Below are 24,442 nucleotides of genomic sequence, written 5' to 3'. Positions count from 1 at the left end.
TTGATCTCAGTTTCCTCATCTGCAAAAGGGTGGGTTTGGACCAGATAATCTCTAAGATCATTTTCTGTTCTTAATCTACAGTTATATAGCTCTATGAATTATGTGTCTATCTATGACAAAGAAGTGTTAAACATTTGCTGAAGGATCTCTAAAGAGGGGGAACTTACTACCTCCACTTTAAAATACTCAAGAAATTTTCCTATATCTCAGTAATATTAACACCTCAAATCAAATTTTGGAGAAGTAGACTCCAAAACAAAATGTCAGAAGGATACATTTTTGAGCCTCAGACAACTTAGAAGGTACCAAAAAAGTCTGTAGCAACAGGGTGGGCATAGGCCTAGAATACAGAGGGAACAAGAGCAATGGGCCTTGGAGGCAGCTTTGACAAAGACCATAGTGCAGACCAGAGCACAGTGACCATACCTGTTCTAGCATACTACCTTGGAAATCACAGAAAACTAGCTTTGAAAACAAGTGTGAAAAAGCCTGAAACCTTAGACAGTACCTTTCCACCCCCAGGGTGAGTAGAGCCCAACTTTAATGTAAATGTTAAAGTGAACAAATAGCTGGGGAAATGAACAATGAAAAAAGAACCTCACTATATAAAGCTATTATATGGCAGAGAAGACCAATATGAAAACAGTGACAATCAAAGCCTCGAAGAAGAAGACTAATTGGACCCAAGTCCAGCATGAATTCCTGAAACAGCTAAAGAGATTAGAGAAGAAGAGGAAAAAAATGGGGGAAAATAATAATGATGCAAAAAAAAAAGAAAGAAAAGGAACAGAATTAAATTAGTCTTTTAATTAGTGGAGAATTAAAAGAGATTGAAACAGAATTGGCCAAATCATAAAAAAGGCAAAAATTCACTGAAGAAAAAACTCCTTTAAAAACAGAATTGCTTTCAATGGAAAAAGAGGGAAAGAAGTTTGCTGAAGAAAATAATTTTTATAAGTTAGAACTGGGCAAGAAGAAGCTAATGACTCCATGATACTTCAAGAAAGAATAAAACAAAGTCAAAAAATAAAAATAATATAGAAGAAAATGTAAAATATCATATCTTAAAAACAACTGACCAAGGAAATAAATTGAGGAGAGATAATTTCAGAATTATTGGACTACCTGAAAGTCATGGACAAAGAAAAGAGCCTATTAATTTAATTTTGAAAAATGATTAATAAAAATTGTTCCAATATCTTAGATTTTGAGAATAAAATGGAAAGCAAAAGAACTCACCAATTGCCAGAGATTGGTGATCCCAATCACCAATTGGGTGAGATCCCAAAATGAAAACTCCCCAGAATATTATGGCCAATTCCCAGAGCTTCCAGGTCAAGAAGAAAATACTGCAACCAGCCAGAAAAAAACAACTCAAATTTTGAAGAGTCACAGTCAGGATCACACTGAATTTAGAAGCTTCCATATTAAAGGAGAAGAAGGCTTAGAACAGGGTATTTCAGTAGGCATAGGATTACAATAAAGACTTATCTACCTATCAAACCTGAGTATAATCTTTCAGGGCAAAAAATGAATATTTAATGAAATAGAGCCCTTTCAAGCATTCCTGATGAAAAGGCAAGAATTGACTAGAAATTTTTGATTTTCTAACAAAAGACTCAAGAGAAGCACAAAAAGGTAAACAGAAAAGAAAAGAAAAAGGGATTCAATAAGGTTAAACTGTTTCCATCTCTACCTACATCATTCCTATTAGAAATAGCAGATGCTAGAAGGAATGAGGGAAAAGAAGTTGAATTGTTGGTGGAAGAGAGAACTGGTCCAAACACTCTGGAGAGCCTCATATCATAATTTGGAATTATGCCCAAAAGTCGATTAAATTGTTCAAACCCTTTGAGCCAGCAATACCACTACTATGACTACAACCCAAAGAGATTAAAGGAAAAATGTACAAAAACATTTGTTTTAGTTTTGTGGTAGCAAGTCATTGGAAATTGAGGGGATGTTTATCATTTGGAGAGTGGCTGAACAAGTTTTGCCATATGAGTGTGAGGACATGTGTTATAAGAAATGATAAGAGGATGGTTGCATAAAAACATGATAAGACCTATATGAACTGATATAAAGGGAAGTGGGAAGAACCGGGATACATCTCATATTTATGTATATGTATACACAGATATAAAATCATATATCGGTATACACACATATGAAATATAAAGAAATTTGAGGGGGCATAAACAAGACTTTCTAGAGGGGACAGAATTTGAAATGAGTTTTGAAATAAAGCAAGAATACTAAGGGACAGAGATCAGGAGAGGGAGCATTCTAGTGATGTAACATTCTGTGGGAGGAATAACAAACTCAACTAGTTGGCTAGCCTGCCAAGTGAGTGAAGGGGAATCAAGGATGAATAATATGACTGGAAAGGGAAGTGGGAGACAGGTTGTAACAGGCGTTAAATGAGTTTAGCACTGAGTTTAACCTGAGTTTACACTGATCCTAGAAGTAGGAAAGAGTCATGAAATGTGGAATTTCAATATCTGTTTCATATCCCTTGTTCTCCTTAGTTTCTAAGTCTTAGCAAATCTACTTTCCTAACATGTCTTAGAATTCATATTTGATCCTAGTGAACTAGTGACATACATTAATAGAAATATGGTCAGATTTATGCTTTGAAAATGCATTAAATATCCAAGCCAAATGACCTCTTCAAATCTCAGTTTCTCCTTATGTAAAATAAATGCTTTGGACTAGAAATTTTGGACTAGGAATTTTTAATTTGGGGCCCTTTTTGGTATTTTGATCATTGCATTCCAATAAAATCAACTTCTTTGGTCATCCTATTTATTTCATTTGATGCATTTAAAAACATTATTCTAAGCAGGGCCAACAAGCTGATTGAACAAACTGCCAAAGGGGTCTAGACACAAGGAAAACTTAAGATCACCTGTGCTAAATGATCTCCAAGGTCCCAGCCACTCCCTCAACACTCCCTCCCCACTTTCAGCTCTCCCATGATAGGATCCTCTATTTAAAATTTCACTAGAAGAAATCCCTCAAAACCATGACATGGTGCTGAGAAGAGTGAATAAAGACCAGGGGCTTTTTTGAACAGTGAACTTTATTTTTGTTGACAAATACAACACACATATTTATAAATACACAGACCGGCTATGTCTCCAACATCATCTAAACAATAAAGCACTTTTATCTTTTACTTGATTTTCACAATATAGAAAGCTTGTATTTAACTAAAATCAAACTTGGAAATACAATTGGAAATAAACCTTAATATTTTGATCAAAGGAAACTGCAACCGGAGAGTACAACTACATATTTTTCTACCAAATTACATCAGTGAAAATAAGCCTATATTTTCTACAAAGGTCTTTTAATTCTTTTTATTATTAAAGTGCTGGCATTTCAGTCACATCTTAGATGAAAGACCCTGTAAATGATGCTTACATTTACTTGTAAGCCCAGTAGGACAAACATTCCCTTTGTTTATTTAAGAAACATACACTTTACTGCACAAAAACTCTAGTCCAAAAGGAAAAGAAGATGAAGATCCTTTTTTTCTTTCCAAAATTATATACTTTTTTTTTTTTTTAGTAATCAAACACACAGCATAGACTGCCTTTTAGAATGACACTGAAATAATCGTTGTGGAACTTGAGGCAGATCATTTTACCTTCTGCCAAAGTCTCTCCTCACTTAAACTCATAGCTTTGTGGAGAAATGCATCCCTCCCTTTGGTGGCTTCTGTTTATGTATGCTCTGAAATCCTGAAGAGATTGAATATATAGTCTTGGATGGTGGACACTTCATCTCCACCAAGTTCTGGACCTGCTGAGAGTTGGCAGGGGCTTCCCAGGTTTGCATTCAAGTGCAAGGAAAGCTCCTGGAGGGAGGAGCTTCTGTTTCTTTTTTTTTTTTTTTATGCTAGCATTAAGCAGTGTCTTGGATGCATCAGGTATTTAATGTGTCTGCTGAATTGAAGTGAATTTGCCCCAATATCATGACAGCATTGATGATCTAAGGAACAGTAAAAGTAGTAACGCAACTGATCCATCGGAAAGAGAAAGGACCCTGAAGTCAGAGGTTCCAAGTTAACATGCTATCTCTGATCCTCACTACTTTGGTGACTTTGAGGGAGCCACATGTCCTTTTTTAAAAATATATATATAATAAGCAGGATGCTTGCTTATTATATATATATAAACTTGGAGTTATTTGTTTTTGGCAAGGTAATTGGAGTTAAATGACTTGCCCAGGATTACACAACTTGTAAATGTTAAGTGTCTGAAGTCGGATTGAACTCAGGTCCTCCTGACTCAAGAGCAGGTGCACTATCTAGTTATCCCTAAGCAGGACACTGTTAAAGGAGAATAAGGACCAGAAAAGACCCCAAAGAAGAGACTCCCAACTCCCCACTCCCCACTCTATCAAGTAGCCCCCACCTTTATTCCCTCTCTAAAGTTATTTAATGGTGTCATGTTAAGAAACAGCTGTTTTATTTCTTTTTACAGCCTTTCTGAGTGATAGTTCTATAATCCCTTTCTATATCGTCAACTTCTGTCTAAAATGCAAGGAGGGGGGAGCCATCTTGATTCCTTTGAGGCTCCAACTCTATATAAGGGGTTGCACTCAACTTCAGCCACTGATGAGCTTAGGTTAAGTGTATATCCCCAGTCCCCAGCACATAGTAGGTGGCTTCTTAAGTGCCTGTTGCCTGATTGGTTTGGTATCACTTTAGTTAAATGGCAAAATATGTCAATGACAAAGAGCTCATATAGTTCAGACCTGCAGAGTCTTCAGACTAAGTATCACCATGGATTCTGTGCAGGATGTTAACACAACAATCCATAAAGAGCTCATCTGTCCTTCCTCCCTTCTCTTTTTTCTGTTTTTTCCTCTCCTTTCTGTAGAGTTGGGATCATATCAGCATTAGGAGTTCCCGGAATGGAACCTTCTCTGCAGAGTAGGTCAGGGTCCCCTCTGTGACTGGGGGTCTTAGAGAACGGCCCAGGCCTAGAAGGTCAGTGCCTGCCCCCCTGACTCCAAAGCCAGCCAGCCCTTCATAAGATGCCCCACACTGCTACCTGTGACACTGGAAATGATCCTCATGTATGGGGGTCCCTCCCCCATTCCTTTCTCTTTTGCTAATCACATACAATTGCATATTACATATTATTTAGTCTCTTCTCTCAGGGAATCTCTTTACCAAGGACTTAAAAAAATTAAAGAACTAGACTGTGACTCATCCTTGTGTGGGAAGAAGCTCCCAGTGAGGGACTCACTCCAGACAGATCAGCATGTGCCCTGCAACTCATCATCTCAGATGGGAACCTGGGCAGTCAGTGACCTGCTTCAATCCTCTGCCCGGGACATAAGGCCGGAGTCCAGAGGGGACCTCCCAGCTCAGCCCTCCACATGCCTCTTGTACGAGTGATAAAGAAAAAGTCCTTCTGTTTCTTCCTGAGTAACAAAGAACAAGCAGACATGATGCAGTGAACCTGGATGATCTTATTCCCAATGGAGGACAAGATACCCCATGAAATACCTGTGGAGGTTGCCAGGATATTAAATCTTGAAGACAACACAAAGAGAGACACTTTTCCTTCTGGTGAGGGCAAGAAATATTCGTGGATTTTACAAAGAAAGAGAGTTGTGAGCAAGTCAGATCTCTGCAAGTATTCTTCCTGGAATGGACCCAAGGGGGTCTGATATTGCTCGACCGATATAGAGTTGCTTGTGGAAACATTAGTGATACCTGCCATAGCTGTCAGGACATTTGGAAAGCAAATTCAAATGCTTCCACTTGCAGATGACACAGTGGGAAGGAGAATTACCCATGTGTCTGAAGACCTTTGTGTTCAATTAATTAAGTAGTGAAAACCTTTCTATGTGACTTTATAAATAGATGAAGGAACTAAATAAGGGATAGATTCTTATATTCTTTTATATATGTGTTCTCTGCTTACATTTGTATGACACTGAAGCTGTCATTAGGGAAAAACATGTCTTTTGTGATCTTTTTAACAGCAGACACATCAAGAGAAATTGTCCATATAACTGAGAGATTTTTAAATGAAAATGATATTATAGGAAAGAATCATATTGGACTCTGGGGACTCATCAGTATCACATCCAGGAGTTTCCATTCCAATGAAACAAGAACATTTCGAGATGATCTAAAAGAAGAGAAAATGAAGGAAGTGTCGGCTAACGCAGACTTTCACGCCAACCTGTCTAATCCCTTTCTACTGCAGATGAGTAAACAGGCTCAGTGAGATGAAGGAATTTTCCATGTTAGTGGGAGAGCCTCTTGATTCCACTGACCAAATATATTTTCTGGAAATAGCTGGTAATGCCAAAATGTCATTTCTGAAGAATTATCGAGATAACCCCAAAGGACCAAAACTGGTTTTCATTTGTGATTCCTACTTATTTGCTTCGAGCCCCAGCTTTGTTTTGCCACTTGCTGAAGAAGCACCATCCTGACCGACTCTCCGGCCCTTCATCGGCAAGCCTAGCTGGGTTTCCAAACTTGTCACTGTGGGCTGTTGGGAAAAGTAAATGAACCCATCATTCGGACAGAAGCTGATATTTGGGAATGTTGAAGCATTCATGGACTTGACGTGACTTAAGAGAAAACAAATGAGAACAAACAAGTTCTTCACCTTAAGTGTCCAATAATGTCTATGGGAAAAGACCTTTTCATTTGAATCTTAGATGCTCTGTAGACTCACTCTGTAACGGGGCTTGAGTTTCCCTTGGTAGCTCTTGAGATAGGTAGAAATGCACAAAGGGAACAGTAGGCCCCTGCCTGTGACTTCTCCAAGGTGATACAACTAGCAAATACAACTAGTAGGTGATAGACAACTAGTCTGAGGCTGGATTTGAATTCAGGTCTTCTTGACTTTAATATTTGTGACTGAGGCATTTCTTCCTCCAATGCAAAGACAGATCTTGACCTGTTCATGCTGCTTGAGGTCAGAGATTTAATTGCCTTGCCACAAAGCTTGTGCCAACAACAGCACTTGAACCGAGCCCTCTGGCCTCCAGGGCATTGCCCCTGTGGCTGTTTTTGGCAGGCTTGGGAAGAGTGTAAATGCAGATGAACAAGGATTACAAGAAAGCAGGGCTAGGCTGGGTATAGTCCATAATAGGACCACAAAGCAAGAGATCAACTGTAATGGGCTGAGGCTTGAGTTGATGCACTGAGGTCCCAAGCACGTGAGGCTAAATAGTAATTGGACTATACTCTATTAATATACATGATTGGATAAAGAATGGCCCCCGCCCACTCTCTGTGCAAGTCCTGATGTGTGGTAGAGGAAATGACGATTTTGGTGGGTGGAGGCAGAGAGACAGGAAGAGAGGCTGGGAGAGATTGGGCTTGGGTTCCATGCTCGTAGCTGCTGGTCGTGTGGCTGCTGGTCTAGCTAGCTTCTTGACTCAGCTGCACACATTGCTATTGCCCATTCTCTTCCACCTCCGATCTTTCTTCACTGAGAATAAAGACTGACGATTTTCCCCTAACCTGAATTCCTGACTCCGGCTGATTTTAAAATACGCGGTCTTAACAATCAACAGATGATGAGTCTAACCCCCTTCTTTCATAAATGTGGAAACCCATTTCCAGGAAGAAGAGAGAGCTTGCTGCCAGATCACACAGCTAATAAAGATCAGAGGATCTGAACTCTGTCCTGTGATTGGTGCCCCCCCACATCCCCATCACTATCCATGGGAAAGTAATTTCTCCATTGGATCAGGAGCTCCTTGAGAGAATCTCTTAGCACAATGTCTGGCACATAGTAGGTGCCTTAAAAAATTGACTAATTGACTGTCTCTTAGGTAGAACCTAAGCTCTTTGAGGCAGATCTTGTCAGAATGTGCACTGTGCCTCGCACATAGTAGGCTTTTGATGGATGCTGATGGCAATTTAATTTACCTAAAGACCTAAAAACCCTACCTTTTGGTACTTAAAACTTAAGAAAAGAAGTTGTAGTGAGTGGTTCGGGGCACAGAGTGACGTCAAGTGACTTGTCCTAACTCATGCAGTCAGGAAGTGGGAGAGGTGAGGTTTGAACCCAGTTCTTTCTACCTCCAAGATCTACACTCTGTGTTCTATATGGCCTCCACTGCATCAGTTAAAGCAATATACAATAAATACACACACACATTACCTACAAAATGGAGGCTCATTCACTCAACAAGCACTTACTAAGTTCTACCATATTCCTGACTCTAAACTAGATTCTACAGATAGAAAAACTCAAGGTAACACAATTCTATTGGGGGGAACCAATGTGCACCAAAAGAGATGAAAACTAGTAGTAATTTGGAACTTAGGTGAGCCTTGAAGAGAGCTAAGAATTCTGGAGGTAGTGTGTATTCCAAGCATGGGGACAACCCATGATAAAGGAGGGAGACTGGAGATGAATTGTTAGGGTTAAGAAACATTAAGTTGGCTAACGTGGGGGATGTGGAAAAGTAGTTTGGAAGAAGGGATTTATATCAGTTTAATACTCAAGGCAATAAGGAGCCATTGGAAATTATTTTTTAAATGAGAAGGGACACACATGGTCTGAGCTGAGCTTTAGGAATATCAATTTGGCCACAATGGGGGACTTATCAATCTGGGATTATGTCATGGATAAACTCAATTAAGCTCAATAAACATTCACTGAGTGCCTACTATGTGTGGTCATAGCACTGGCTTTTAGGTAGTTTGTACTATATGACAGTCATCTCTAATACTTCCCATAAAAAATCCCAAGACACAAATCCTATGTCTCTCACTTATCCAACATTTTATGCATCACTTTTTCTCCCCAGGGCCATGAATGGAAGATGTTCTAATGAAATGTAAGGTCCTGGAGGACAAATATAGTTCCAGTTTTGTGCCTGTCCTGAGCGCCTGGCACAGGACCCCTAAATTCACACATAGTAGGTATATAATAAGTGCTGGTGGAATTGGTTCCTCCATTAAAAGAACAGAACATCCTGAACAGTGAGTTTCCGATTTGCATGGAGCGACATGGAATGATGGGCTTTTATGTTTTCTGGACAGCTCCAAGGCTCATGCTTTCAGTTTTCTTGACCTGCTGTTCCTGCAAGGATGCAGAGGCAAACCACATCCCATTTACACATTTGTTTCCCTTTTAAGCCTCTCTTTAAAGCCTTCTTTTACCATTGTCATTGTGACTGTATGAACTGATACTTAATGTGGTAATTAAACAAAACCTGATAACGGCAGCCCAATGACAAGAGAAATGTAAATAGCAGCTACAAGGAGAATCAACTACATCAATAACGGCCACAAAACTCTGGCATTTAGCTCTGTGGGATTGTGATGACTAAGGATGGCCCTGAAGAAGACATGAGAAAAGGCACCTTATTCCTTTTGCAAAGGTAAAGGGGCCACGAGTGCAGAACATCACATACAATGTAGGGCCTGCTTTATTTTTCTGCTTAAATTTTGTTCAAGAGAGTGTACTGGGAAAGGAGTAAGGGGGATTTGGAAATGAAGGTGATGTAAAGCAAAAGATTTATAAAAGGAATAAAATTACCCTAGCCATGCGCTAACATTGTATAACAAACAAAAATATTGGAAAAGCTATTCTAAAGGGGTGATCCAGACTGACTCACGGTCTACCCTGTTGCTAAATCCCAACAAGTATTTACCCAGAAGAAAATGTGTTTGGGAATTTGGAACAAGAGAGAGTTTATTTCATACAAGTTCCTCAGTTGCAGCTTCCAGAAGAATCATCCATTGGTCATTGACAGTGTTTATAAAAATACAATAAAGAATATTAGTGTTCCACTAAAAAGCATAAATTACTTTTTTCAAAGAATGGAACAAACAGCGTTTATTCACTTCATCAGCTTCATGCATCAGCATGGATAGCAACGTATTCAGCACATCATAGGATGCATCATCGATGCCCACCTGATTGAAGCAGCTTTTTATTTTAGAAAGACTCACAGGATTTCTCAGAGAAACATATATTTGAACATGAGAAGGATCAAGGATTTTGAATGGATCCAATAAGCAGCGAAGATTAGAAGCTTGATTTAAGTTTATATTTTTCTGCTTCTAAGTCCACGATCTACTGTATTCAATCACACACATAACATACACACGGATTTTTGGGTCCACATCTGTGATTTTATAAATGTGAAAACTCTTAGTAGAGAAATTTGCTTTTATCAAGGAAAAGGTAGACAGTCTCTAAGACCTCTTCATCTCTAATATCTATAAGTCTTTAATATGAATCCATAATTTGTTGTGACTCCGTTACCTGGGACAGATAGTGAGAGGTTGAAGGACTGGACCAATATCACACAGTTCTTGTGTGTCAAAGACAAGACTGGGACCAAAGCCCAACACCCTGCAATCTATCACACAAAAGTATACATGCACACGTGTTTAAACACACTTGCACACAAACACAGATACTAGAACCTCATCTGATCCAACAACCCTGTCATAGAACCGGCTTGTGGAGAATGAGAGCCTTTGACGCCCCCATGATGCCCTTCTCCTGAATAAGGTTCTCCTAATGAGATTCCTGTCATCTGTGGGCCCTAGAAGGAAGGTGCCAGCTGAGAGAAAATGTTGAACAACAAAACTAGCCCTTGGGCCCCAGTCTGGCTCACTCCACAGAGGAGGGAACAAGATGACACTGTCTCTAGGCCACCCCCTATTCTGGGCCAAAAGGAGACGTGGTTTTGTGGTTTCCTGTGTTTGGAATAGCTTATTGGGATCTTTTCCAGGAGCAAACTCCAGCCTAGAGGAAGGAACATCCTCCAGTCTACTAGGGTACTCAGCAGATCTATGTTTTTCTTCAGATTCTCTAATTCGCTTAACTGGGTTATTCTAGATCCAGCCAATGCTTAGATAACAATTATGTTAACCTAATTTACAGTTAAAGTTGCTTAAATTAATTCTCCACTCAACAGATAGAAGATAAAAAAGAAGAAAAACAAAAATTTTTTTTTAACCCATAAAGAGTCAGAGTGATAAAAACCAGTTAGAGAAAGCAAGAGTGGGAGAGAAAAAAAAAGAGAAAGAGAAAGACAAAAAGAATAACATACAGAGAGAACAAAATAGAGAAAGAGAATAAAACAGAGAAAGAAAAAGACATAGAGAGAATTTTAAAAAAGAAAATTCAAAATGGGCTTACATACTTAATTTTTTAAAAAGAGAGTTCAAAGGGTATGTCTATGTGTGACTTCTTGCAGACTGGGGCTGGTTTGCTATTGTTGTTGTCTTTCTGTCCCCCCACCGGGCACAGATCCCTTAATAAATGTCTGTTGGGTTGGGTGAGACTTGCAAAGTGCCTTGAAGGGGATTAAAAGAGATCTTTCAAAGGGACACAGAAAGTCTGCCCAAGTCAGCTCCCTGAAGGCAGGAACTGGTTTTGGTTTTTGTATCCCCTGTGCTTAGCAAGTGCCTGGTGCAGCATGGGGTTGAATTTCTGGCAGTCACCAAACAAATGGGTCAAGGATTGGCCACTAGAAATCATCTCTAGGAACAACATTTTAATGATCAGCTATTAAACAACAACAAACACATGCACCCTGACATTCTGTGTGTAGCTTAAACCTGGACTCACAAAAGAGATGACCTTAATCCCAAATCTTTGGCAAAGCTGGTGGTTTCATTGTGAGGGTATTATTTAAAGACCAGGCAAGAAGAGTGGATGTAGTGTGGAGGATCTGACAGTTTACAAAACCCTTTCCGTGCATCATTTCGTCAGAGCCTTACAACAGCCCTGTGAGGTAGGTGCTATTGGCATCATCCTCATTTTACAGAGGAGGAAATCAAGGCTCAGAGGATTAAGCTAGTTAGTGTCTTAAGCAGGTTTTCCCCACAACTGTTGCCGATTTCTATCACATTCAGACCCACAAAAGGCAAGGGTCCATTTCTAGCAGACAGATCCAAAAGTATGGGGTCATTAACTGGAAAAAAATCACTTTACTTATTGGATTCAATGTTTGGATAGCATTGTTTGAAAAAGAAAGAAAGAAAAGAAGGAAGAAAGGAAGAAAAAGAAAGAAAGAAAGAAATCCTCATACAACTCCCAACAAATCAGTCTCAATCATCTTGAGCAGACATGCCCATTTTACAGAATGACCCACCCCACCATTTCCAAAAGTCATATCAGTGATTCTTTTTTGGATTCTGGATAGATGCAGTTACCATGACAACCACTAAACAATGTGAGATTAAGATTTTATGCAGAGACATTGAACATGCTAGCAAAGGACATCAATATTAATGCACTTTGTGATGTTTGATGTTGTCTTCAAGCTCAACTATTTAAGAGTGAAAGGACAAAAAAAATCAAGTCTTTCATGTTCTTGGTCTCTGAAAGAAACAGGCAAATGGACAGATTCACTGGGACAAGGAAAAGAGGGAGAGGAAGAGCAATATCCTCAAAATTTATTTTAAAAATTACTTTAAAAGAAAAGCACTTTCTTTCACCCCTGCCCAGCTCTTGCAGAGCAAAGAACTGTTTTCTCCACCCTTTATAGTGCTCCTCATAGAGTAGGCACTACATAAATGCTTTTTTTTAATTCATTCACTAAGCATCTATTATATAAATGCTTATTTCATTTATTCATCTATTACCTTTGAACTTGTCAAAGAGCAGGCACTTAATAAATGCTTTTTTCGTCTATTCATTCATTTACCCGACGAGCATTTATTAAGCACCTGGTATATACCAGGAACTAGATTAAGCTCTGGCGACATTAAAACCAAAATGAAACAAATCCTGCATCTCAGGAGTTCATATTCTACCATGGAAAACCATTTACAGAGCTAAGTACATATAAGATAGATACAGGGCAAGTCAAAAGTAATATGGGAGAAGAACAACATTCAAAATGACTGCTCGTGTAGGAAATAGCATTAAGCCAAGCCTTGAACTGAACTGAATCAGAGGCACCTACACCACTGGAGCAACGGGCAGCCTACACCCAGCTCAAGAGTGAGCGAGATGCATTGGCCCCGTGACAAAAATCACACCGTAGGCTACACACTGAAGAGACACGAGGCAATACTAGATGGCTGCAGACAGATTTCCATTTGTTTGTATTTCAAGATTTTTTTTTTGGCACTCATGGGGATTATTGGGTCTTTTGAGGCCATTTAGCCCAATGTCAAAAAATTCATTCCACTTGGATACATAAACACAGGCAAGCCGGGGATGCCAGAATTCACAGCAAGGTTTAAGACTACTCGTTGTCAAAAGCAGTTAGCATGCGAGCTGCTCCGGGTTCTCTCTCATGCTCCTGTCTGCACGATCTCGTTGGCTAACGAGACTGGCTGCCCTTTCTGTCCATCGTGAGAGCAGTTGGACACAGCGTTTGCTACCTGACAGAACTTGCGCAGGAGGATTTTTCTTAACAGCAGATAAACCCACGGATCCAAGATCTGGTTCAGGGAAGCCAGGCGGACGGCGGTCAGGAAGAAGTCGCATTCCTTGGGCCTCTCAATCTGGGGGTTCGGCGTCTTGCAGTGCTCCACCGAAGTCTGGTTGAAGATCATTTTCAACATCATGATCTGAAAAAGGGACACAAGGAAGAGTTTAATGGCTGCTCACTCCCTCAATACACATAGCATCTACATTCATGGAAATGGGCTCAAAGTGGTCAGTGAGTTAATGCCATCCACTGTGGGGGTTCAAAGATGTCATTTCCTCTGTGTCTTTGCTCAGGATGCCCATAGATAGAAGGCGACCCATCCTCACCTTGGGATCCCCTGTTGCCTTCCAAGGAAAGCAGTTATTTTTAATGTATGCAGCACATATTTTGCTTTGTCTATTCTTGTCTGTATGTTGCCTCTCCCCATTAGATTGGAAACTTTTGTGTGTAAAGACCATTTTTTTTTTTTGCCTCTTTTTGTATCCTCAGTGCTCAGCACAGTGCCTGGAACATAACAGGTGTGTTATGCTTATTGATTAATTTATTGAAGTAACACTTTCTACACAAAGCCATTCTTAATCATTCCTCTTTCAAGGATTTTCTCTGTAAATTACCATGTATCTATTTTGAATCTACCTTGATAAGGATGGAGTCAAAATCATCCCAGGCATTTCACTGGATAATTTGATACCACCCTTATATACCTTATTCATCTCTGATGAATGTAATTTCAGGCAAGAATTCTTCTTTCCTTCCTTCCTTCCTGCCTTCCTTGTTCTTCTTCCTTCCTTCTCTTTCTTTTTCTTTCTTTCTTTCTTTCTTTCTTTCTTTCTTTCTTTCTTTCTTTCTTTCTTTCTTTCTTTCTTTCTTTCTTTCTTTCTTTCTTTCTTTCTTTCTTTCTTTCTTTCTTCCTTCCTTCCTTCCTTCCTTCCTTCCTTCCTTCCTTCCTTCCTTCCTTATTCTTCTTCCTTCTTTCCTTCCTTCCTTCTTTCCTTTTTTCCCTCCTTCCTTTTCTCTTTCTTCTCTCTCTCTCTCTTTCCTTACCTTCCTTCCTTCCTTCTCTTTCCTTCCTCCCTTTCTTTTTAAAATGTACACATTGTTTTGCAAATAATAGGAGCTTAATAGATGCTTCTTAGATTGGAATTGATATTTAATCTGTAATGAAAGAACTTTATGCATATGAAAAGTCTTTTTCAAAAGGACAAAGAAGACCTCCCAGGAGGACATATTCTAATTCACACCATTTGAAGCTATAATTATGCAAAATATGGTCATTAGTTCTAGTCCAGTGGAAATAGGCAGGATGCAGACTTCATTATAGTTCCTTGAGGGCAAAGATAATTCTGTTTCATTGCGAATCAAGGACCTCGGAGGTCCTTTAGCCCAATCCCCCATTTTACAGATGAAAAACTTAGTCCCAGCGAGGTTAAGTGACACATCATCAAATTGCCAAAAATGGATGGGAAAGATTTGCCCAAATTTCTGCTATTTGGCATTCTAAATCAAAGCCCCAGTTCTCAGGCTTTTTAGAGCATGGGATTTAAGAAAGTTGAAAGGAGCCCAATTCACAATTAATTCAAGTCATCTGTCATCTTGTTTTTAAGAAAAGCACTGAGCCATCAGAGCAGTGTGACATTAATCACTAGAGAGCTGCTGGGGGGAACCAGAAGATGGAGACCTTGCAGCTCCCATGGATTACTAGGACAGTGGGGCCCTATGTTGGAGCCAGCCTAGAGGAGGCAAGCCTAGGGGAGGAAGGCCAGAGGAAGAGCGCTGCCCAACTTCAAAGCGGAGGCTATGGTTCAGAGACGGTGCGGGCAGGCCAGCTTTTAATGGCAGGAGCCCCATTTCCCCCACAGCTGTGGATGGCCTTTGAAGTCTGTTGGCTCTGGAAGTGGGGATTTCTGTGCTTAGGGTAGAGATGGGTGTTGGGTGGTGGGAGCCGGTGCAAAAATAGAGAGCTCCTCTCTGCCTCCCAGTCCTGAAGATTTGAATTCAAGTCCCCCATATTACAGATTGTCTATATGGTCCTGGAGAACCTCTCAGTGTATCCAGGCAACAAAACACTTTCCTTACTAGAAGTTTCCCAAACTAGTGAAGTCACAGAAATAATCAAAAAAGGGGACGGAGACAAAGGAAACCCTTCGGCTAGATTGCAGCAGTGCTCAGACTGCTGCTCACACTTTTCTGTGGAGAACTGGGGCAGACTCTAGAACTGGTGAGACTCGAGCAGGTCTGTGGGAAGTGGCTTCCACACAGTTCATGGCACCCCCTTGGAGAACCCCAGAAACTGAGGACAAGACCTGTCTTAGGATGTTGTCCTGGGTGGGGCCCGAGCCCTGTAGCCTTTTCCAGCCTTCACTTACTCCATTAAAGCAGGAAGCCATTAAATAACAAGATTTAGTTCAAGTTTATAAATAAAATCCTGCCCTCAAGGAATTTATGATCAAGTATAGAGAACAGATGAGGAACAACTAAATCCAAGGAAAATTGTAATATAATTAGGGAGGCAACATTGGCTGGTGGATATCTTCAATCAGCTAACATCTATTAAGCACCTGCAATGTGTGACAAGAGAAAGCCAGACAGTCCAAACGGTTTTGGGATGAAGAAAGCCATCTGTGTCAGAGAGAGGCCAGTGGGAACTGAATGTGGACCACAACATGGGATTTTCACTCTTTTTGTTGTTGTTTGTTTGCATTTTGTTTTCTTTCTCAGTTTTTTTTCCTTTTTGATCTGATTTTCTTGTGCAACATGATATTTGTGGAAATATGTATAGAAGAATCACACATATTTATGAAATATTGGATCCCTTGCCATCTTGGGGAAAGGGTGGAGGAAAGGGAAGGAAAAAAATTAGAACACAAGGTTTTGTAAGGATGAATATTAAAAATTATCCGTGTGTGTGTGTGTGTGTGTATACACACATATATTTATAATTTATTTATTTTTTGCTGAGGCAATTGGAGTTAAGTGACTTGTTCAGGGTCACACACCTAGGAAGTATTAAGTGTCTGAAACCAAATTTGAACTCAGGGCCTCTTGACTTCAGGGCTGGTGTTCTATCCACTGTGTCACCTAGCTGCCCCATCCATGTATATATTTTGAAAATTAAAAACTTTCAATTAAAAACAAACAAACAAATAAATAAATAAAAAGAGAAAGTCAGTGCAATCTGAGTTCAAATCTTGTTTCTGATGTGTACTAGCAGAGTTATCCTGGGCAAGTCACCTAACTACTGCACTAAGAAGCAAGAGGGTAAGCTGTGTCTGTGGGGAAGTCTTCCACAGCGGGATTTCCTCAGTGTGATGAAATTACAGGTCCAGGACCACTCTCCCCTTCTAAAAATGTAAGTAATGGGATTATGAACTCTTATGAGATCAGATGAGAGAGAAATCATTTGCAGCTGGAGAAATCAAGAGTGTAAGAGAGAAAAAGGTATTTGAGCTAAGTCTTGATATTATCATCAGGCAAAGAGATAAGGACAAGACATGGGGGGTCAGTGTGAGCCAAAGAACCTAAGACATGCTCATGGGAAAAAAGTTAATGCACTTGGGCTAAGATTCTGCAATGGACAATTACATGATAAAGAGATGGAAAGAGGTCTTAAAAGCCCATCTAGTGAACTCAACATTTCTTCACTAAGCTATGGAGCTACTGAAATGTCTCAGGAGGGAGTTTCATACCTACACCCTTAGGACCCATGTGGTTAGACAAGTTAATTCCAAGTGATTCGGCCATTCTAGAAAGGAATTGAATACCCAAAGAGCTATTGTGAATACCTTTTGGCCCAGAAATGCTACTGTGAAAGCGATGTGCCAGAGAGATCAAAGATGGAAGGAAAGGACTCGTGGGTATGAGATTTATTTATGACAGTTCTTTTGAGGTGTCCGAGAACTGGAAATCAACAGGGTGTCTATCAACAGGGCAGTGGCTGAACAAGTTATGGGATGTGAATGTGATGGAAGACTGCCGTGCTGAAAGAAACGATGAAGGGGCTGATTTCAGAAAAACCTGGGAAGACCCAAGCCAAAGCAGAGTGAACTGAGCAGAATCAGGAGCATGGTTGATAAAGCAACTGTGAGAATCTTGGGAACTCTGATCAGCACAAAACTTACCCACAGTTCCAATGACTCGGAATAACCCTGATCCTAAACCCACTTTCTGACAGACAGATGATGAACCCAGTAATGTTTAAGGCATTTTGGGACATGGTTGATGCTAGAGTTTGCTTTGCTTAACTCTGCTGGTTTATAATCGAGGTTTTGTTTACTTGCTTTCTCATTGGGAATGGGGGATGGAATACAAAAGGGAGAAAAGGCAGATGATTACAATAAAATTTAATAAGTAAGTAGAAATAGCCATGGTGTTGTTTTATAAAGACAAATATGTTACAATGTGGGGATAGGTAAATGGTCCAGTGGATAGAGCACTGAAACTGGAGTCAAGAAGACGTAAGTTCAAATCCGATCTCGGAAATTTCCTAATTGTGTGACTCTGCACAAGTCACTTACCCCTGCTTTCCTCAGTTTTCTCATTTATAAAATGAGCTGGAGAAGGAAATGGTCAATCACTCCAGTGTCCTTGCCAAGAAGGGTCATGAAGAGTAGACCAAGATGGAAATGTCTTGATATTAGAATGTGATGTGCATAATAGAAGTAGAGGAACCAGTCATGGAGGGAAGGTCCAAGGGCCAAGGCCCCCAAAAGGGCCAAGATGGCCACAGTGGGAAGAGTAAAGAAGTAAGAAATAGGATGGCAGGCCTTGGTGATTGATCTGAAATGTGTGACAAAGCAGAGGGAAGAGTACTCCTAGGGAGGACCAGGGACAAGGCCTTGGATGGACTTCAGAGTATTGACTGAGCTGATAACAGCAGCGAGATGCACGTATGATTGGCATAGGATAGGAGAATGCTTCTTTTGAATTGCCTTCTTCTGGAAGGGGGATGAGGGGTTCTGCTTGGCCCCAGTGGGCAAAATAAGGAACATGGGTCAAAGATGTAAAGGAGGAAAATCAGTCTCCAAAGAAGCCCAGAATCTTGGGTTCCAAAATGGTGGCCATGAATCCAACCAGCCTTCACTATAGTCAATTATATAATTGGGCTGCGCTCCCCTCTGGGGAGGGGAGATTGACAGCTCCCATAGACATCAACCCCCATCCCCACACCCCTTCTCAGGAATGGGCTGAGCTTCTGAGATCCCACCCCTTGCTCCTCCTCTAGCTAAATAAGAGAAAATCCCTAATCTCTTTTCTACTTGAGAGCATTTCATATACTGAAGAGAGCTCTCTTAGCTCTGGGCCTTCTCTTCCACACACAAAATACTTGAAGTTCTTTCAAGCACAGCTCACATCCAAGGACTCAAGACCCCTCAGAGCCTGCTAGCGCCCTCTGAACACTCTCCAATTTATCAATTTGCTTTTTGTTTATTTTTTTTCAGTTATGAACTCAACAAACTAACATTTCCATATACAGAGAAGAGAAAAGGAGGATTCCACATGGAAGAATGGCTCTCTCTGCCCAAAGACTGATTTTCTAAAGGACGGAACATGTTTCACACAGCCATATCACCCTGACCAGGTGGTCTGGGTCTCCTGGATTTCCTTGTGCTCTGCAGCGTCCTTTTCAGTGTGTCATTGATGCATTTTCCATTCCTTTTTTAACATCCTTGTCATTACACACCTATTTTCCCACATGTCTCCTCCCAAAATTAAAATCTCTCTCTTGCACCAAGTAAGTCAAGTCAAACCAATACGTGCACAGAATAGCAGCAACCTTTTTTGGAGTTTTATGTTGCCAACAGCTTTGTCTAATATGATAGAAGAGCATTGACCATGACTTAATATGGTGGAACCTCAGCCTCCAGAGTCCTTCGCTCAGCTACAATGCACAGGCTATTTCAGCTACAGGGCATAATATTTCATGGTGAATTTGCAATTCACCAAAAGTACCAGGATCTTTTTCAGACAAACTTCTATCTAATCTGCTTGATCCATTTTGTACTTGTCAAGTTGATTTCTTTTTTAAAATTTCTTTTTCTTTTTTATTTTTTTTCAAATTGATTTCTTAAACTTAAGCAGAAGACCTTACATTGGAATGATGAATCTAGAATTCAGGCTCGGTGGATCCAAAGAGTAAGAGGAAAATCTAGGCTGTAAGAGAGATAGCACCACGCCAGGTGAGAGAATTTCTTTCCAATGGCTAGGTGAACACTGGCCATCCCCGGTTCTGGTTGCCTGGGGCACTGACACGGTCAATGATTTGTCCAGGAAAACCTGGACATGAATGCTATTCTCTAACACACTGCTTCTAAGAAACATAATTAACTAATTACATAAGGAATCAAATGAAGTGAAGTAAGTGGTAGAAGAGATGAAGCATCTGACTTGACAGAGAGATCTGAACTGGAATCCTTTTTCCAAAACCAGCTTTGTGATTCTGAGCTAGTCATCTGACCTTCTTGCCCTCAGTTTTGTCATCTATAAAATGGGGATAATAAAAGCAAAGGCTGTTGTGAAGATTATATATATATATATAATACTTTTTAAACTTTAAAGTGAAAGGTAATTATTAGCTATCATCTTCAAGGAAATCATTAAAATGGGAATGATAGGTTTTTCCTCCCTTGTATATACTTCTCTTTTTTAAATAGTCAAGAAATCCTTGGTTTAGGGTTTTGTTTTGTTTTGTTTTTTTGGTGGGGGGTTTGTTTGTTTTTACCTTTGTCATTTTCTGCACACTTAACTGTTCAGTAAATCACTGCAATATCACCAGGTCCTCATCACTAGCAATGGGAGCCATGGGGAAACTTAAGAGCCAAGTATATCAGGCAACGCTTGACATGAGCCCAGAGATATAATTTAAACACAGGCTGGCATTGGTTATTTTCCCCTCAGAAATCATGGACTATGGTTATAAGCAATAGGAATGGATTTGATTGCAATGGTTAATGCCTCACCTGGGGAGGATTTCTAGTTTTAGAGAGGAGACAGAATCAAAAATCAGACCCCAGCAACCAAGGCTTTGCCCCAAGGCTTTGAATTCAAAGGAAGCTGATGGCAGCTTAGCACATAATTAATTACCTGAATCAGTTTGCTCCCCTAAGAAGCTTTCAGATGGCTGAAGGAGCAACCCCAAAGAGGGGGCTACCTTGGGTCAATATCTTGGGGTCTGCTCCACTCAAATGAGAGTTCACTCTACGTGATTACCCTATATTGGTTTGTTCCATTTGCCTTGAGAGGACAAAAAGTCTTACTTATGTCTGAGAGAAAAGATTGCAAATTGGAAAAATAAATGTAACATAATATATTCCTCTTGTTGGCTGAATGGCCAACCGAGTTAGGGTATATTGAGAAAACAGAATATTGTAAAACAACAAACAATGACTACAATGAACTCATGGAAGAATGAAAAGACTTTTTTGATCTGATGCAGAATGAAGAAAGCAATCCCAAGGAAAAATCATTATCACAAGGTAAAGGGAAAAAGAGGGCAAATAAGGAAATTGAATGCTCTGTAATATAGTAACCAGAGTCAGCCCTAAAAAAAAAAAAAAAAAAAAAAAGTTGAGAAAATGAATCCCCCCCTTCCTTCTTTGCAGAAATGGGGGGTTATGGATGTGGAATTTTCCATATGCTGTTAGATTTGCTTAATGTATTAGTTATGTTGAACCACTTTTTGTTTCATTCTCTTTTTATTCTTTGTTACAAGAAATGATTCACCCGGGAGAGAAGAACTAGGATACATCTGAAAACAAAGATGATGCTAAAAATGTAAAAATATAATTTTAAAAAGAAAAATACAATTTGGTCTCAGTATGTTGACTTCTCTATATTGACTCTAGTGGAGTTAAACAATAATAAGAATGCTCAGTGGTTATCTCTGTGAATATAATTTAGGCTGCTTAGATTTTGGCAGTAAAAAAGCAGTTTTATATATTTAATTTTATGAATTGCTTAATTGGTCCATAATTAGATATTCGTCTCCATATCCAGAGGAGATTTTGCAAATAAAATAAATATGCAAATAGTTCCATGTAAATCTAAGGAAGACATGGTGGTATTTCCCTGTTACAGCCTAGACTGTTGTTTTTTCACTGAATAATCCTACACACACACACACACACACACACACACACAGCTCTATTCTTAGCTGCTTCCATGAGGATCTGGGGGGCGGGTGGGTGAAGAATAAATTCAATATGGAAACAAATTTGGCAGTTCTGCCAAGCTGCGCCCGACTCCATACGCCCATATCAGATATAGGTGCCATATTTTTTAAGAGCTCCCCTGATGAAGTCAAAAGAACAATGGATCTGCATCCAGGAAGACCTGGTTGGAATGTGGCCTTTTATATTTACTAGCTGTGTGACTGTGACCAAATCCCTTAGTCTCTGAGCCTCAATTTTTGTCAAAAAGAAAAAAAATATATATATATATATATATATATATATATCAGCAGTATTGAGCACACTGGGCTACTGTCCTTTATCAGTAGGACCACAAAGGACCAAAGGGGACCTCACATATAAAATGCTCTTTAAGAATCAGAGAAATGCCATCTGGGCAGTTCATAAGGAGAGGGTCTCTCGGTGCTGGCCTGGCTTGGATATTCACCTGTCGGAAACTCCTGGCACTTCCTAGACCCTCCTGGACTTCAATGCCCTGTGGCCTCCTAGAGATAAAGCAACTTTTTTCCTTCTATCAACAATTCTCTCCCATCCCAATCCACCCGCTATGCTCAGCCAGAAAGACTGTTGTACACATTTTTTTATTTTTATTCTATTATATAACAAGAGGATTTACAATTCCATGTTCAAAAACTATGATTCTTGGTTGATGTAAACCTTGAGTTACATGATACAGGAACTCGTGGAAGATAAATGATCAGAGAGTTATTTCATGGAAATTAATTTGGGAGAGAAAGAAGAAAACTGGCTGGAAGCTCTTGGGCTTCATTCCACTTTCTTTTATGCATTTCCAAGTTATTAATAAAATAAGTGTTTATGGGAACGCTTTCCACAGGCCAAATGTCATCTGGGTTGTTTCTTGCTCTTTCATAATACTGCTGTTGGGGAGTGTGAATAACCTATCTAGCTGGAAGTTAGTCCTGCGGTAGATAGGTGGATCCCATTACAATGGAATGAGACCTGAGTTGGGACAGCTTCAAACAAATTTTAATTCCATAATTTAGGGCTTCCTGTGGGAAGGGGTTTCACTTCAAGGATGAATGAGTTTTTGTTGCCTTGTCGGTTAAAGTAAATATAATTTGGTTTTGGCATTTGGGGTTCATTTCAGAGTCACCGATTTGAGTTCTTTCAGATTGCTGCTATCTCCTCCCACAAGGCTGATGGGAAAACGCACAATAGAAACATAATCAACTTCTTTCACATGAACATAGACGTAAAGCTGGGAGGGACCTCCCAAGTCAAGCTGGGCCAACCCCCTCCTCCTAGAAACAAGGAGATTAAAACTCAAAGTTAAGTGACTGACTTTCCCAGGAAGACCCAGCTCCTCAGTGGCGAGGCTGAGATTTGAACCGAGGTCCTTTGGCTTCAAAATAAATGTTCTTTCTTCTTAAGCTCCCTTTAAAGTATCCCTGTCTCACACCCATTGGATGATTGGAGGCACTGGTTTTCCCTTGCTTATTATGTGACTGGCCCATCTTTTTCTCTGGGCATATATTCCACTGATGGCATTATTTACATCATCATTTTTTTTCTAACCCTTTGGGATGGGACGTATCATGCTCACAATTCCTGGGAGACCATAATATCCTCAGCCTTATAGCCATATAACTTCACTGGAAATATACCGGTGGTACACACACACACACACACACACACACACACACGCACACATACACATGTACAGAGACACTCAGAAACAAACAAAAAAAGGATGTTGTTGCTTAACTTGGATGAGACATTTCTTGTCTCTTATTTAACCTTTATTACAAGTGATGGATTGATGCGGAGGGATACATTCCGGAATCAAGGTAATTAAAAAAAATACTGTACATCAAAAAATATTTAAGGTTAAAAGAAAAATTCCAGATAGATAGGGGGTCAAATGATATGGCCAAACTATTCTCCAAATTATAAATCATTAACAGCTGTATGAAAGAATACTCAAAACCACTAATAATGAAAGAAAAACAAAGGAAATAATAAAAGAAAAAAGAAATACTAATTAAAAAAAATAAATTTGGAATAGCCCTGAAGTTTCATCTCACAGCCTGCAAACTGGCAAAGATGATAAAAGATGGGAATGGTCAGTGTTGGAGAAGGGATGGAGAGTGACACAAATATACTCCTGGTGAATCACTATAACTACTGTGGAACACAAATTGGAATTGTCCAGATGAAGTGATCAAAAGACTCATCTCCTTTAACTCAGAGGCGGTAGCGGTAGCACTAAGATGACAGCCAAGGAAGTTCTTGATAAGGAGAAAGTCCCCATGAGCACTAAAATAATGTAGATAAGAAGGAAGTCCCCTTGAACACTAACATATGTATACAGCATTTCTGGCGATAGCAAAGAATTGGAAATATCTACTCAATGTCCAACGGTTGGAATGGAATATTACTGGGCTGCAAGAATAATGAATATTCTGAATATGAAGAAGATTGGAAAGATACAATCTGAAGCAGAGGAAATTAAGTAGAGTCAAGAAAACAATATCTACAATGGAAATGGGAAGAATGACCACAGCAACAGAAGGAAAATGTGGGAAAATTATAAAGAAAACCTCTGAGAGGTTACCCTGACCCACTGCTTTGCATCTTGGACACAGTAACAAAGACAAAAGACTAAAGCACTCTGAACAGTGTAACCAATGATCACAGTTCTCTAGGACTGGGGGGGGGGGGGGGGAAGACGCCCACCTTGTGACAGAGAAGATCTGGATTTAAGGTGCACCCAGAGATCAGACCGATGCAGGGATTTGTTTGAATTGACTATGAATATTTGAATAAAGATTTTCTTTTTCTTTAGGGGGAAAGAGAAAATATATTTTTTTCAATGAAAAAAATTTAAGAAG

At 39.8% G+C, this 24,442-nt stretch overlaps 1 protein-coding gene across 4 annotated transcripts in view; it reads right to left on the bottom strand.

Moving 5' to 3' along the window:
* Positions 1–24,442, bottom strand: part of PTGER3 (prostaglandin E receptor 3) — a 66,367-nt gene that overhangs the window by 23,294 nt on the left and 18,631 nt on the right. For all 4 annotated transcript variants that reach the window (XR_004234228.1, XR_004234229.1, XM_031968876.1 and 1 more), the window contains exon 2: positions 13,355–13,543. Coding sequence is in view for 2 of the 4 variants with exons in the window: in XM_031968876.1 (XP_031824736.1) it covers positions 13,355–13,543 (189 nt within the window). In the remaining 2 variants the exon portion in view is untranslated. The remainder of the gene's footprint in view (positions 1–13,354; positions 13,544–24,442) is intronic.

Source organism: Sarcophilus harrisii, chromosome 4 (genome assembly GCF_902635505.1).
Source record: "Sarcophilus harrisii chromosome 4, mSarHar1.11, whole genome shotgun sequence".
In the NCBI taxonomy this organism is placed as follows: domain Eukaryota; kingdom Metazoa; phylum Chordata; class Mammalia; order Dasyuromorphia; family Dasyuridae; genus Sarcophilus; species Sarcophilus harrisii.
The sequence above is the reverse complement of the archived record's forward strand: the minus strand, read 5'-3'. Positions and strand labels throughout refer to the sequence as shown.